Source organism: Echinops telfairi, unplaced genomic scaffold, assembly GCF_000313985.2.
Source record: "Echinops telfairi isolate 266 unplaced genomic scaffold, ASM31398v2 ScPeMD7_18;HRSCAF=68, whole genome shotgun sequence".
Lineage (NCBI taxonomy): Eukaryota > Metazoa > Chordata > Mammalia > Afrosoricida > Tenrecidae > Echinops > Echinops telfairi.
Window position 1 is genome coordinate 42,311,786 of NW_022103915.1, and position 16,605 is coordinate 42,328,390.

General features: G+C 38.5%; 1 protein-coding gene across 1 annotated transcript in view; it reads left to right on the forward strand.

Moving 5' to 3' along the window:
• The window catches only part of SGPP1 (sphingosine-1-phosphate phosphatase 1), a 39,172-nt gene extending 23,672 nt beyond the window's left edge, over positions 1–15,500 (forward strand). The window contains exons 2-3 of the mRNA XM_004698646.2: positions 5,535–5,624; positions 14,683–15,500. Of these exons, the coding sequence (XP_004698703.1) occupies positions 5,535–5,624; positions 14,683–15,234 (642 nt within the window). The 3' untranslated portion in view covers positions 15,235–15,500. The remainder of the gene's footprint in view (positions 1–5,534; positions 5,625–14,682) is intronic.
• The last annotated feature ends 1,105 nt before the right edge of the window (positions 15,501–16,605 follow it).

The window sequence follows — 16,605 nt, forward strand, 5'->3', positions numbered from 1 at the left end:
AGGGGGAAAATGAGCTGACACCAAGGGTTCAAGTGGAGGGTGGGTGTCGTAAGAATGATGAAGTCAACGTATGTGCTAATGTGCTGGACACAAATGACGTATGTACAGATTGTGATGAGTTGTATGAGCCCCTAATAAAATGATTATTTAATTAAAAAAAAAAAAAAGAAGAGTTGTAACATTGAAATCCCTCTGGAGCACAAGTCTACTCCGATACAAATGGGACCACCAGGAGCCCACATGGTGTCAACCATTTATTTGAAGACTATTTCAATCCATTTCAAAAACAATTTTATGCTCATTGACCTTGCGTTCATAGCAGATCCTAGTTCTAAGCATAATTTTCCAAAGTAATGTTTATTGTTTTATGCTTAAAAAATTGCAATCAGTGTTAAACACCTCACTCAGCAAAAGTAGAAAAAAGTAAAGACCAAAAGAAAGACCACCCTGAAACTCACTATTAAGGGCATATGCACTATTACCATTTGAGTTAGTTACATTCCCCAGATTTCTTGTGTGTATAAATTATATTTATGTAACTAAAGTATCGGATGCTTCCTACTTCTTTGGAAAGAAATTTAAAAAAAGAAGAGTTGTACAGTCATCACCACAAAGTTTGAGAACATTGTCTTGTTAGCTCTATATTTCCACCCAAATCCCCTTTGCCATGCCCCAATGTAATTACTAATCCAGTAACTGTCTCCATAGATCCACCTATTCTGGATTTCATATACAGAAAATCATACAAAACACTAACAGGAAGCAAAGAAGCAAAGAAACAAAAATAGCAACTGTCACTGGACAGGGAAAATCCTCAATCGAAAGACAGCAGAAAATATTAAATACTGAGACTTTAGAATGGATCAAAGGGCAGATCAAATGAGAAAGTTATTACATTTTGACCTAATTATCTGCCACAATTGGCTCTCCAGTGCTCTCTGTCTGATAGCAAGGCTTAATCCATGTGGGGACCCTGCAAATGGATTTTGGGCTTCCACTGTCATCCATAGCCTTCTGCAAACTGGGTGTTCATAATAATATGTGTAGTCCTTGAGTCACATCACACTGGTTTGTGTGCTTCTTCTATGTGGACTTAGTTGACATCGCACTTAGATGACTGCTTGTTTTAATATACTCTTCCTTCCGATAACTGGGCACCATCTGGTTTCTTCACGCTTTTCTAAAGCACCCATAGCTTTAGTGATCTCTTCATGAGGGTGAGCATTGAGTAGGGCCTGTCATAAGAACCAGTTGTTCTTAGATTGGGACTAGAGTTAAGTTTGAGCCCCAAATCCATTCATATCTCTATTCCTTTTAGAGGTGTCATTTTCATTTCATAATAGCATTATAAATCACCCCCCAGGGCATAAGGTAATTATATTGATATTAATTTAACCAGTAGTATAAAATTTAAAACATTGCTGAAAAAAGGAAGCTATACAAGTATAGGCCAGCTCCAGACAGCAAAACATGAATTGTTGACTTATACAGATCAAATTCTTAAGTAACTGGACACTATTTACATGAATGATGGGGCTTGGTGATAGAACAAAACTTTCAATAAGACTCCTTAACAAAGGCAAAACCAGGCCCATGAACATATCTTAAGAAAGCAAGGAGAGCATTAAAATAGTAAACATGTGGTAGCCTCAGGCCACCATTCATTGGTCACCCTCAAAGCAAGAGATGCTAACCAAAGTCCCAAAGATCTTTTACTGTATTCCATAACCTTGGGATAGCAGTTATCTGCTGCTTTTCACACTAGGCTTTTCAGCCTTAAGTCTAGAGGGGGACTATGTCAGTTCCTTACATCTGCTACAGGTGAGTTTGAGCTAAAGCCCAGTTTACTTAAGGGGGTTTCCACATCAAATTCTTCAGGTGTGGCCTAGGAAGGATGTTGTGCACCTTGAAAGGCAGGGTCCAAAATCACAGTAGTCTGTAATACATGGCCTGGTCAAGGGCTAGATAGAAACTAGGTCAAAAGTGACCAATTAGGAACAAGCTTTTTGAAGCCCCCTTGTGTGTTACATTACATCAGAGTGGAAAGGACCGGCAGGAATAACAACTGCTGCTTGTGGCTTCTTTGCGCTTTCTTTCTTCTTTTATGCTTTAGGGGAGGAAATATGGTGCTTCCAGTGTACAACTGTAAGAAGTGTGTTCTTCAAATTTTACTTCTGTGCAACTTGAATTTGCCTTATTTTACATGCTTACAGAATCCTTTTCTAATAATGCTTGTTTTAAAACAAACTTTGGAGATTCCATTCCTTAAAGTTACTCCGAGGGGCTTTCAGAATTGTTGCTTATTGTGGTGAGTTACACAGAGACTCTGAACTGAAGGGTAGTGTAGCCAAGACTGAGGCCCAGAACTGAAAAAATAACTGTTGCCTTGGACCTCATTCTCATGAATGCAGTTTCGTAAGGATAGGACTAAGATTCCTAGAGGCTGACGGGTTATGTTTATTTACTTTTCACAACAAAAATTCATTGAAAACCACCTGTGCATCAACTGTTCTAGTGAACAAAACAAATTTAAATCCCTATGGTACTAACAGAGATGGTGGGTAGATGTGCCCCGAGTCAAAGATCAGGGTTATGGAGAAACTTAAAGCAGAGGGAGTCAGGAGGGAGGAGGGTTGCAATTGTTAAGTCTTGTGATTGGGGTTGGCTTCACCGGTAAGGAGATAATTTACAGAAGGACCTAAAAGAGGCAAGAAAGTAAGACAGGTCAGGTGAAATTCTAAGGAACTGTGCCCCAGGCAAGGAGAAGGCTGGATTGAGTAGGTATAGAGAGTAGGTGGAGGTGAAGTCATAGGAGTGTCCAAGTAGAAAGTCTGCCTTTCTCCTGAAGAAGGACTGGTGGTTTCAAACTGCGGACTTATAGTTAGTGCCCATGCTTAACCACTCGGCCCCCAGGGCTCCTTGTTTTCTTCAAAACACTTCTATGAAGTCATAAATGAAGCAAAGACAGACTCATCATCTGGATAAGGGAGGCCATTAGCACAAGGTCAAAGTGGCATCTGAGGAATTCACCGCTGGGGAGCTAGATAAACAGGGCAGGGACTAAAGGGAATTGCCACAAGAGCATGACTGGTGGCAGAGCAGTAATACAGCAGGGTTACAAGTGGGACTGCTGAAGCAGGAGCAGGCCTGTGATTGGAATGCGCACACTGTTAAATAGAAGGGCTTACAAGATTGGTCCAGGAACGTCCAACCAAGGCAGGGCACCATTGATAGGGTATGACTCAGGACTATGTAACTCACTGTATTGTCCTGGATCGGTATGGTAACCACCTGGATACTCCCAGGCTAATCCCTAAGAGAGACTACCCCTCCCTGGGCTGGTTTGGGACTAGTAGAGGGTTGTGAGGGATTATCTCCCTCCAAGGCAGTCTGCCTGAGGCCATGGTTATCCACATCCTTGGTTAATGATCAGAAAGAACTCAGTGGAGGCTTAATTTTTGGGGGGGCCCTGAAAACGGATTTTGGACTGTCATTGCCATCCATCCATAGCCTTTTGCCGACTGGGGTGTTCAGAATTAAGCTCTAATACATTTACTGCCTTGTTAATTTATATTTTCTAATTTTGCTTTTAGCCCTTCTCAGCAAGAATGTAAGGCTGTTTCACTAATATACCGGAACTACTTATTTTTTCACACGAGCCTTTGGTCTCCGTGTTTCTGCTATTGAGTGCCTTCATCTCTTTCATGCCTTACTTCTTACTTTCTCTGCATGAAGCCCATTAATCTTTCAAGCCCGCTTGAGTACTCCTTACTCTGAGAGGTTTTGTTAACATCTCAAGCTAAATTAAATGGGCCTCTGCTAGGCTGCCTCTGAATTCTAAATATACTCCTATTGTAGCACCGACTTCATTTATGAGTACTTGTCTGTCCGCCCCAATAAATCAAGCCCCCATGTGTTAGAAAACTGGCTGTAGAAATAGGTACAATCTAGAAGTTCTGAGGATATGAACAAGGCAAGTGAAAGTTGGGATGTAGAATAGAAATCGACATATTTAGGAAGTAAAATCAGCAAGGCTTGGTTATATGCTGTATATGAGGGAGGAGGAAGGCATCGAGGATAATTAGTATTTCTCATTTAGGTTAATACATGGAATGTACTATTTCGGAATGAGATAGGGACTGTGAGAGGAGGAACTAGTTTGGGTGTAGGATGAGTTTAGTTTGAAGTATATTGGGTTTAACTTCATAGGAACATTGAGGTCAGGACACTTGCAGAGATTGGATAGAGATGTTTTAATCTCAGGGAAATGAATAGGTTCATAACATTATGTTAAAAAACAAAATCTGCTGCAATAAAGTCAATTCCAACTCATCACGATTGGCCCTGCATTTCTGGGACTGTAAGATCTTTGTGCCGGCGGCAGCCTTATCCTTTTCCAGGGAGTGTGGTTGGACGGTTTGAAGCTCCCACCTTGTTTGTGATTAGCATGCAATGCCTAGCCCACAGCACCCTCAGGGCCCCTTCATCCTACCAGGTAGTAGTAGTTAGTTTGCTTTTAAGTGAGCCTGTCAGTAACTACAAAAGACAGAATACCTTGTTTATACCAATGTTTAAGGAACAAGAAGATATGTACTTATGTGAGAAATGCACAGTAAAAATAGTTGTTCAAGGCTATCAGACAAGTGTGATGCTGTAGACAAAGGTATTTTGAGTTTCAGGAAGAAAGTAGCTGGTCATGTTAAAAAGAGTAGAGAAGTCCAATCAAGATAACTAACTGTGTACTCAATCCTTACTACTCTTCTCTCGCAACCTTATCTTTCCCTTCAACTACTTCAATCACCTTGTCTCCAATTTCATTGAGAAATCTGAAGTCATTAGGTATAAGCTCCCTCAATGTGTCTTCCACCTCTTTATAAACTTTGCAACACGCCCATCCGTCCTATACTATTTCACTCTAATCTCAGGCAATTCTTAGAACTAGTGCAATTGACATTGTTGACTATACTTTGCCCCCTCCCCCTTTGTATGACTTTCTGTTATCAAAAAAATTGTTCCCAATCAGGTTAACATTTAAAAATTTTAGTGAAAGGACAGATGTGGAAGCAAAATTATTAGGTGCTAAATATTGAATACAAGTTGAAGGGTCAACAGACATTACAGATCACAGTTACTGAGAGAGGAAGATGATGTCATATCCAGTCTTCCTCCTCAGATCTGCAAGGTGACTTATAAAGACCAGATTCAGTCACTAGTTCAGGGTTTTATAATACAAATGTATCTCATACCTATCTGCCTTCTCTGTAGTGTGCCGGTGATCGAAACTGAACTGTAAAAAGCAAACTCGAGCAGTTCCCACAATGAAGAGGCAGAATCAAGCTTGCTTTGCTTTCTCTTTGGTTCATTTGTGTAAGAAGTAGTTCTTGAGTGGGTGCTGTGTTCTGTGCTTAGACTTGGCACTGGGAATACAATGGGGAGGAGAATCAGGTAGACCTTGCTCTCCTGAAACTTAATATAGTGATTTGTTTTTATTTGCTTGTTTATACTTAACGAATTTTACTTTTTCTTTCCTTTAGTATCCTCTTACCTATGGACTGATTCTTATTCCGTGCTGGTGTTCTTTAGTTTCCCTAAGTAGGATTTACATGGGAATGCACTCCATTCTGGTAAGGAAAATGTATTTATTGTACTGTTGGTTGGTTGGTTTTTCCTGATGTTGATGGATAATTTCATTATTTTTAACTATTTGCAAATTTATATGTAACCCAACTAAGAAAATGCAGTTATTGTAAATTTTTTACCTTTGTTTAGCAAAGCTATCAGCATGATGTTTAATGTAGTAATCACATATTACTTAGAAATAGTTTTTGGCTGTCCCTACAACCAAGTAGTACATTTAGGATAGCATTTCTCCCTTCAAGCCCCAGTTTCATATTTATTTAGTTTCATTCTACTTTGCAGTTACCCAAGCTCCCCACAATACCTTTCCTGCCATCAAGTCAAATCCAACAAATGAGTATAGGAATAGGGAGTGCTCTGAACAGGCAAGAAAGCCCAGGGACTAGACATGGAATCAAGTTAAGCTCTCCTGTTGCTGTTTGCATTTCCATATTGAACTCTTAAGTTTTCTTTTCCAACAGGATTTCCATCAGGTATTTCATTTTGAGAATGCTATTCAGTTTCAGTAGAGCCCTGGTGACATAGTGGTTACCCATTGGGCGCTGACCACAAGGTCAGCAGTTTGAAACCAACAGCCATTCAGTTAGAGAAAGATGAGACTTTCTACTCCTGTAAAGAGTTACAGTCTCGGAAACCCATGGGGCAGTTTCAACCCATCCTAGAAGGTCACTGTGAGTTGGAATCAACTCCATACCAGTGAGAGGAAATGATTCAGTTTCGAAAGCAGGACTGCAGGAATCCTGCACTAGTTGTGGTCACATCTCCTTCAGTGTACCTTAGGCATTCCGTCTGTTCCGGCCTGCACATCCCATAACCAGATTATTGTAGCAGCTTCCCAATCATAGCCCTGCTTCCATTTTAGTACCTTTTCATTCGGCATTCAACCTCCTGTTGGAGTGAACTATCCAAAATACCAGCATGATGCCATATTAGCTGATTTATGCTTCCTCAAATGCAAAGGTGGTTTTTTTTTAACCTTGATGCCACCTTGAGGAGTGCTGTACCATCTCCTTGAAATGCCCTTTCTCTTTGTCTACCTACACACCCCATACATCCTTCAACACTCATGACACATGTTATCAAAGGCCCTTTACCTTCTCGCTCTTCCTTACTGAAGATTGCACCATGACCCTTCTCGCCATGCATCTTGAGTATCATTCTGGCATCGTACTTATCCGGAGTGACAACTGCTTTCTTCTTTCTGTGTCACCCCCACTAGACTACAAGCTCCTTGAGAGCAGGGATTGTGTGTGCTCTGTCTCTCCCCAGCCTATCTTCAGAGGGACTTTATGAATATATTGTGTATTACCTTTGAAAATAAAGGATGAGAAAGTATGAACTACTCCGAATCTTAACATTTCTGATGGGTGATATCAGAATGTCATTGTTTGTCCTTAATAGTGTTATTTATAAAAATATTTCATTCAACATGTTTTATAGCTGTACAAATAGTCTTAGCTTCTATTTCTTACTTTCTCACCTTTAGAAGTTCCATTATTGGAAATTTCTAAAATTCCCAAATACTGTTTTAGTAAACAAATAATTTGACTTTATATAATCATTGATACGCAGTACAAATGACTAATATACATACAGTTCTTTCTGAGTAATCATTATTCATTTAATGACAATTTATATTAAATCTATTATGTACCAGAAGAGAATGCCATCCATTCTGTGTGATTTGTTACAATTGTTCCTGGCCACCCCTAAGAGTTAGCAGTATATATCCTTAAATACTGCAAAAAATAAAAAATTAAAACATCTATGCATCTTTGAGTGATAGAGATTTCCTAGTACTTCTTGGAGAAAAATATAGATGGTATTATCCTTCCATTCATTATCATAATATAAAGAAACTGATTATTCTGAATATGTAATCTCAAAAATAGTATTCTTAAAAAAAAAATTAAATGTTAATGGATTGGTCAAATATCCAGGCTGAGGTTCACTTTTTAAAAAAAATCATTTTATTGGGGGCTCTTACAGCTCCTGTAACAATCCATACGTTACTTGTCTCAATCACATTTGTGCATGTGTTGCCATCATCGTTTTCACAGCATTTTCTTTCTATTTGAGCCTTGGCATCAGCTCCTCATTTTCCCTCTCTCCCGCATCCGCCACACTTCATTTTTAAAATATACACAATAACATCTGTTCTTGAGCTAGCTGAAGTAAAAACAATATTAACCTACTATTTTTCAAACCATGAGTCTGATAACCCTACTTCTTTAAATGTTTAAAATGCATCTTGTCCCATAGGATATCTTACCAGTGTTATTCAGGCTAACTACTGAACTGTATTCAGTGTAGTATTACAAGTTTGCACTTTTCTTTAAGCGTAAAAGCAGCATCAGTTTGTAAGAATTGAAAGTTATAATTTTGTGCGATAACCACAACATAACAGGTGATCTAAACTGATGTCTTCATTAACATGAAAAAGACAGCTCTGATACTCTGATCTAAAATCACGAACACTTCATTCAATATTTGCCATATGCTTTACTGTTCTTGTTACAGCATAGAAGCAACAGGCTAGCTGATTTGTAACTTCCATCTACTTTTCTACTAAAACTTCTTCCAAGAAATCACTAAAACATTAAAAAAATATTGAAGAGATCTGAGCAAATGGATAAGTACCATTTTATCTGCACAAATGAATAAATATTATAGTTATTTTGACTTAAATTTACTTAAGTACAATTCCAATCAAAATCAAAACAAGGTTTTTTGAGGCAACTGGCCAGCTCATTAGAAAATTCTCCTAATACTTGCTAGCAGTTCAATAGGTCCTGGCATACTATAAAGCAATAGTAATTATTGTGATATTGCAACAGGTTAAACAAATTAACCAATTAACAGAATAAAGTTTAGGGGGAAAAACCATGCATATATGGAAACTGGATACACAGTAGAGATGCCATTATACACCCATGTGGGGTTGGGGTAATTTAAGCTAAAAATAAAATTTGAGTACATTCAAGTCTTCAGTGTCAAAGGCAAACCTGGAAACAATTTTGAATGATGTCTTCTTATGATGCCAGGCTGGGAAAGTATTTCTTGCCCTTCTTAAATAAGAAATAATGATAAATAGAACCAAATTAACATTTAAACCTCATTGCCAAAAGATACTGTAAAGAAAATACAATAAAAAGACAAACCACAACCCTGAATACTCACAATACTTATGATTGGAAAAGAATTTGTACATATACTATCCAGAGGAATCTTGTCAACCATTAAGAAAAAGAAAATCCAAAAGAACAGTTACACAGCATACACAAGTGTGCACTGCATAGAAAAAGAATAGCCCGAGGTGGCTGCCAGCTAAGAAAGCATTTAAGCTCAGCCGTAACTAATTACACCAAGACCTCCCAACAACCTCAATGACCCCAGTAAAATATTGACCGACTGTAAAAGTTGAGTTGACCTGCAACTACATATAATCACATGAATTAATACTATAAACTTAATATTGAGTGGAAAAAACATATCAAAGGAACCACCTTTTAGGTAGTTTAGCATTGGGACTGGGGCGTCCATTACACATGCTCAGAGGTTTGAGCTTCCAGCCAGGAAGGGGTGGTACACCTAGGTGGGCATTATACCTGGATTGGCCCATCTAAGCCAGGTGAATTCAGTTCAGCCAATGGGGGTCGACCAGGGTCATCAACCACGCCTCCCCGCGGAGGAAAGGTTTGGCTCTGGCGCTCTCTTTCCCAGCGGCTGCTACACAATGTAGCACAGCCGCGAGGCAGTCCTGCAGTCCTCAGCGGCCAGGCTGCAGTTCCACAACTGTGCCGCGGACTCTGTCCGGCTTGTGTTCCATTTACTGTAGAACCTGAAACTGCTTTTATTCTCTATAAACTCACTTGGATCACAAACCAGCCTTTGGCGTGAATTCTTTCTCATGCGGAGCCAAGGACTGAGGTATATCTCCCCCAGGAGAGATCTAACACATCTACTACATGATAACTTTTTGTAATGCTCATAGTTATATATTAATAAGTAGAAACAAGATAATGTGTAAGCAACATATATTTTACTCTATCTTATATAACATGTTATTATGTTAAACATTGTTACAGTTTTTTGGAACAATGCTTTCATGGATATTAATTTTGTAATTTTACATCATATATATCTTATACATTTATTATAAAATATAACAATATTAAGACAAATGATTAGGCCACTAGCATTGAGTGCTCATGAGAGATGACCATTGTTTGGAGCCAAAGGAGATTGCTTTCCATGAGAAGCCTAGTGAACTTACAGAAAAAATGACAAATGGGAAAGTGGAGCCAATAAATATAAGCAACTCTTTCTGTAAAATGTACAGTGATAGAGAGTAGATCCCAGAGTTTTGTGGTAAAGTTGAAACTCTGGAACATTTTGTATGCTTTTGAGGAAATTGCATGAAGGCTTTGCATGTGTCTGCCATCGTCCCAGAAAGAACTTCACTGGGGGAAGGAGAATCCAACTCCACATCAGCCCCGCTGAGGATGTCAAGCATGCCTCCACCTTCCTCCTTCTTTATCATGTTCTACCACAACCTTCCCTCCCACAGAATCCACTGCTGGGTTGATAATTCATTGCTTTGGCCACACAGAACTCTCAAACAATACTCATGATTGTGCGCTTTATTAGAGAAGTTAAGGATCCGGATCAGAAGACATTAAGGATCCAGTCTTCTACACAGCAATTCCTCTTCTCAACCATACCAGAAGGCTCATCTCTTTCTGATCCTTCTCTGGTTTTATCCTTTCAACCATGCAGCCCCTGGGCTTCTGCCCTGCTCCAGCAAGTCGTATAAAAGCTACTATAAAAGTTATAAAAGTACTGCTAGATGCCCAAAGAGCACCGAATTCTGCAAGCCAGCCTCCTATCCTAAGGCACTCAGCTTTACTTATTCTCTGGGCTGTTAGAGGAAACCAGCTTCTAATAATCATGGGGGTCCGTAGGTGCACTTTTACGGCAATAATGTATAAGGATCATAGTACAGTGAACCCTCGTTTATCGCGGTTAATCTGTTCTAGACCCTACCGTGATAAATGAAATTCCGCGAAGTAGGATTCCTTATTTGTAAATCAAATATTTTCGTAGTTAGAGCATAGAGGACATGAAAAAACACCCTTTAGTCACCATTACACTCGTATTACCCAATTTATTAAACGAAAAAGGGAAAATACAGTAAAACATTTTGGACGTTACAATTATCATTTATTATATTATTTATGGCATCTAGTTTACAGTATTACATATTTCACATACAGTATTATTATACATAGTTCTTACAAATACTGTAATCAATAGCCTATGAAATGACTTAAGGGATGTACTCTACAGGTGGGTCGCCGTCTTTTTCCTCTGAAGGAGCGGGTGTAGGCAGTGGGTGCTGTTACGCAAAAAACGCGATAGAGTGAAGCCGCAGACGTCGAAGCGCGAAGTGGCGAGGGTTCACTGTAATGTCATAGAAGATAGGAGAGAAGCTAAAATATAGGAGTCAGGCACATTTTATGGTAGCATGCTCACCTTTGGGGACGGCCATGATCTCAGCAGCCAAGTCCATGCAGAGAGAGGGAGGAGGAGAAGAGGTGACGGGAATATATACTAAGGAGCTTGTAAGCCCCCCTGATTACAGGTAACCACACGTCACAGGAAGGGGTTGTACACGCAATAGGAAGGGGAGGGATTAGGGGTACACATGTGACAAGAAGGGTGGATCCTAGATTCAAGATGGCAGCCTAACCTTGGTCATCCTTGAGCTGGCATGACTTATTCTGAGCTCTCCTTCTGGAACGCAATCCACTATCCTAATCAGCAGGGAGTGAGCCCCATCTGTGGTGGGACAGACAATAGAGTCTGATTGTTCTATGTGACTGAATGCCCTTAGGGAGGATACCTCTAAGTAGCTGATTATACAATGAGCTAGCAAGCAGGCGACAACCTGGGGGAAAACCTTTCTGTATTGCACAATTCTCCCTTTTGTTTTATGTATTAGATTCAAACAAGCTTTATAGACAACATGGTTATTTTCTGTACACTGAAAGCTGTCAAGGCAAAATTAATGACAGTATTAATGTGCCAAGCCAAAACTTCAAGCTTATGGAAGACATTTTGAATCCAGGCTCAGGCATAAAGCCCCTCTATGCCCATCTATTATTGGGGGATGGTTTAAGGGGGGTTGGATGCCCTGGTGAGAGAAGATAACAAGAATGTCTGCTTCTATAGGGAGAAAGAATCAAGCATGTGCTCACTTTAAGCAGCAAAGCTGTTAGGGGAGAATCTGTGGAAATGATATTTAACTCAGGGTAATATACTTGGACTTTATCTCTAACTTACCAAAGTGGTGGCTTTCCTACTGTGGAATACTAGCTTTCCAGATTCCCTCAGTTATAAGTTAGGGAATATAGTCCTAGTCCTATTTCCCTCGGTGTTAGTTTCCCACACTGGGCCAAGAAGCCCACCACTGTGCCTCATGGTCTGTGCATGGCTCTTTGCGCTCTCTCATTGTCTAAGTGCTGTCGCCTCTGCAGCCTCCACCATTGAGGCCATGGGTTTCACACTTGTTCCACTGGTGGATCCTCTTTCTTGATGGCCATGGGATTCCTCTGTTCCTGCTTCTTAGATGGCTTACTTTGTACCCAGTGGAATGGCAAAAACTGACCCATCCCAAGTTAGAGTGGGAGTTACTTAGTGACTGAGTGGGAGTTACAAAGACTTAAGTATGGAAAAGCCATACCACGTAGAGAGATTGAAGGGGTTGTAGCAAGCAATGTATGTGGGAGTGGGGAGTGGGGGAGCACTACAACTGATTGTGATTACACAACTCATTTTAAAAGCGATTTAACAGAGAAACTTTGGAGATTGACTTTTTTTTATTGTCCATAATTCCCTCACGATCCCTCTGAGTTGCATCTACCATTCGTTTGATCCTTTCTATTTCAGAGTAGCATTCAGTTACTTAGATGTCCACAGTCCCTCATTGGAAGACACTTGTATCTTTTCCAGTTTGGAGCTATTACAAATAAAGCTGCTATGAGCATTGATGTACAGAAAATATATATATTTTTATATATATAAAAGCGATTTAATCGTGAAAAAAAAAGAAAATGTTCTAAAATCAATTGGGGTAATGATTGTATAATTTTTTATGTGATTGACCTATTGAATTATATGATATGTGGATTACCATATATACTCGAGTATAAGCTGACCCGAATATCAGCCAAGGCACCTAATTTTACTACAAAACCTGCATTAAAAATGTGCTGGAAAACCTCATATATACGCAAGTATATATCGTATGTGCCAATAAAACTGTGAAAGAAAGAAAAGAAAAACCATACCATGTAATTCCACTTTACCCCAGCGTTAGGAATGTTTCAGAAGGGAAAGCTTTGTTTTGTAATACCATGATTTCCTCCTGTACACCACCTTTTCTCCTCAGCTACCATCATCTCAGTAAATTATTCTGTCATCTACCCAATTGTTTATATCAGGGATCTGTGATCTTTCTCTTACAATTCAATACATTACAAACTCACTTCCATCTAGTTAGCTCTGACTCATAGTGACCCTGTAGGACCAAGTAGAATTTCCCCTATGGGTTTCTGAGACTGTAAATCTGTACAGGAGCAGAAAGCCTCATCTTTCTCCCAAGGAGCATCTGGTGGTTTTGAACTGCTGACCTTGTTAGCAGCCCAATGAGCAACCTACTACACCACTAGGACTCCTTTTAATATATTACCCAGTTAAAATTGTCAGCTTAAATGTGGCCCTCATTTATATTTATGATGTCATATTTAACATAATATGTTAAATGTTCAACTGCCTTACTAATTCCATCTATGTTCTACTTTACAACTATATGTGCACCATGTATGTAGACTCTGGACATGGATACCACAATAGCCTCTACTAGTGTTGACAGTGGTCTCCTATCTTCTACTTTGTACTCCTCTATTCCATTCTTGAGACACAGCAGATAGACTACCCTTTTACAAATATCTACCATCAGATCATGTTACATCGCTACTTTGATGTATTTCAGTGATTGCCTGTAAATTTTGTTTGTTTGTTTGTTTGTTCTTGCCTATAAATTTTTTTAGCTAGGCTCCTTAGCTAGCCTACAAGGGCCTTCTGCAGTTTGACCTCTACCTGCGTCTTTGACCTCATACCACGTCATTCTGCCCTTTGCTCACTTTTCCAGCCATTCTATACTTCACTCAGTTCATTGAGCTCAACAAGTTCTTTTCTGCTTCGAGGCCTTAGCACTCACCCTTCTTTCCTCCTGGAACACTTCCCACTGTATTGATACAGGGCTGGCTCCATTTGGGAATCAGTTCTCTGCTCAGGTGTCACCTCCTTAGTCAGGTTTCCCTGATCATTCTCGGAAAACCAAATACACGGCCATCAAGTCAAATCTGACTCATAGTAACCCTATAGGACAGGGTGGAACTGCCCCTGTGGGTTTCTAAGACAGTAACTCTTTATGGGAGTAGAAACCCTCCTCTTCTCTCTCATCTGATCACTCTAATAGGGTCTTATTCAATTCTAGCTCCTTGTCTTCATATCACTAATAACTATATGAAATTTTAATCCAATGTGCTTATCTACCTTCCTATACGGTTACTGTTAGTCATCCCTCACAGAAAAATGTAAGCTCTACTGAGAGTTCGATCTTTTCGTTTTTGTTTAGCAGCAGAATGGCCTCAGCCGCTAAGATAGTGCCAAGAATAGGTAGGTTCTCACGAAGTAGTTGACAAAAAATGAATGAAAGAGAACAGGAAATTACCCAAGTATTTATTCAGACTTTGAATACGCTTTGATAAGTGATGGAGAATTATGGAAACATTAACATTTTTTAAATTATAACTAGAATAGTGTTTAGGATTTATCATATAATCTATTAGGAAAGTTTTTTTTTTTAATTTACAACATCATTAAAATTTAAATCCAATCCACAATTCCAATGTGAACTAGATACTATTATTTTCAAATATTATCATTTTAAATAACCTTATTTTTCTCTTTTCTCAGGATATTATCGCCGGATTCCTGTATTCCATTTCAATCTTAATGATCTTCTATCCATTTGTGGACTTGATTGACAACTTCAACCAAACGCACAAATATGCTCCATTTGTCATCATTGGCCTTCACTTAGTCTTGGGGATTTTTTCTTTTACCCTTGATACCTGGAGTACATCCCGAGGAGACACGGCTGAGATTCTAGGAAGTGGTGCTGGCATTGCGTGTGGATCTCATGTTGCTTATAACATGGGTCTAGTATTAGAGCCCTCTTTGGATACATTACCTTTAATTATACCTCCCATTACTGTGACTCTGTGTGTTAAAGCCATTTTAAGGATCCTCCTAGGGATGGCCCTTGTACTAGTAGTGAGAAATATAATGAAAAAGATCACTATTCCATTAGCCTGTAAAATTTCCAATGTTCCATGTGACGATATTCGAAAAGCAAGACAGCACATGGAAGTAGAACTTCCTTATCGTTATTTAACCTATGGAATTGTTGGCTTCTCTATCACATGTTTGATTCCTTACCTATTTTCATGGATCTCTCTTAATTGAGAAACATTGTTAAGATAAGTAAAAAGGATATCAGTTATTGATACCTGCAAATATATGCTAGGGAAAAGCCAGATCAGTTAGGCTTTTGCAGGAATTTAACTTAAATAATTATTTAAGTAAATTCTTAAGAGTCATTGTGCATTTTACCATTGCACATCCAGTTGTTGTTCTAGGTAAGCTGGGCTATTTCAACACTAGTGAAAGTAAGTGTCCATTCAGAGTGTTCATGCCATGTTTGGGGAGTTTTAGTACTGTTATGGATCAAATTATATAGAACATATTAAGGTATAAAATATACATTATATGTCTAATATATTTTATATATTGGAAATATATACCTAAGTTTTTTAAAACTATGGGGTCTATTATGAAATCAATAATAATATGCAAACAGTGAGCCTGTGTGTTTGGACTTATGCAGGTATATTATTACTAATAGCTATATTAAGCATTTATTTACTATGGGAGCCATTTCCTACTTGAATTACATAGTTACTAAACCAGAATTCATGTGCTACCATGTATTAATTTACTTTCTCTTATTACACTGCCATCACCACTCACATTACCCATGAGGTATATGGGAAGCATTTTTAATGGACCAAATTTCAAAAAAGTTAATTTTTGGATTCCTTAGGATTTTTTTCAGTTCTGTATAACTGTGTTGAATGTACTTTATTTGCAACTGTTGTGGACATCAGTTTAATAATTCAGGTACTGAATTTTACTGCTTGCTAATTGTGCCTTTCTGTTGCTAAATTAAAAAATACCACGAATACTGTGATGAAAATAAAATGTTAACTTAAACTTGATATAATCAGACAAACACTTTGAAAATACATGTCAAGCTAACAGGGATAAAGCAAACCTTCCTTAACTATTTAATCTCTAGTTAGGAAAAATGTGGAATGGGGTAAACTTTCTCATCAGTTTATTGGAAACCTAAATGGATAAATATTTTCATTTTTGTAGATATTTTCAGTGCATTGTAAGTTATAGGAATAACATTTTTTTGTACATTGTCTTGATTGTTTCTACTGTGGGTAGATCTTTCCAATTAGCAGAAATGTAATTGAAATTTGTAGATGGGACAGTGCACATGCTTCACATGGAAACAGGCCATTTTTCTAAATTATCTGGAAGGGATTGGATTTAGCAGTGTTGAATTTATACCCATTTATTAACTACTTCTGGAAACTATAAACTCTAAAAGTAAGTGTCAATATTTTAGATCCTTTAGATTATTTTTTTAACTTTTTATTTTCACAGTGGAAAATTTAGATATTGTATTAAACTATTGTTTATTCTGTCTGTGCCTTTATATTTTGAAGTGTGATTAAAATTAGGTTGACATTACGTTTATTTGTAGTA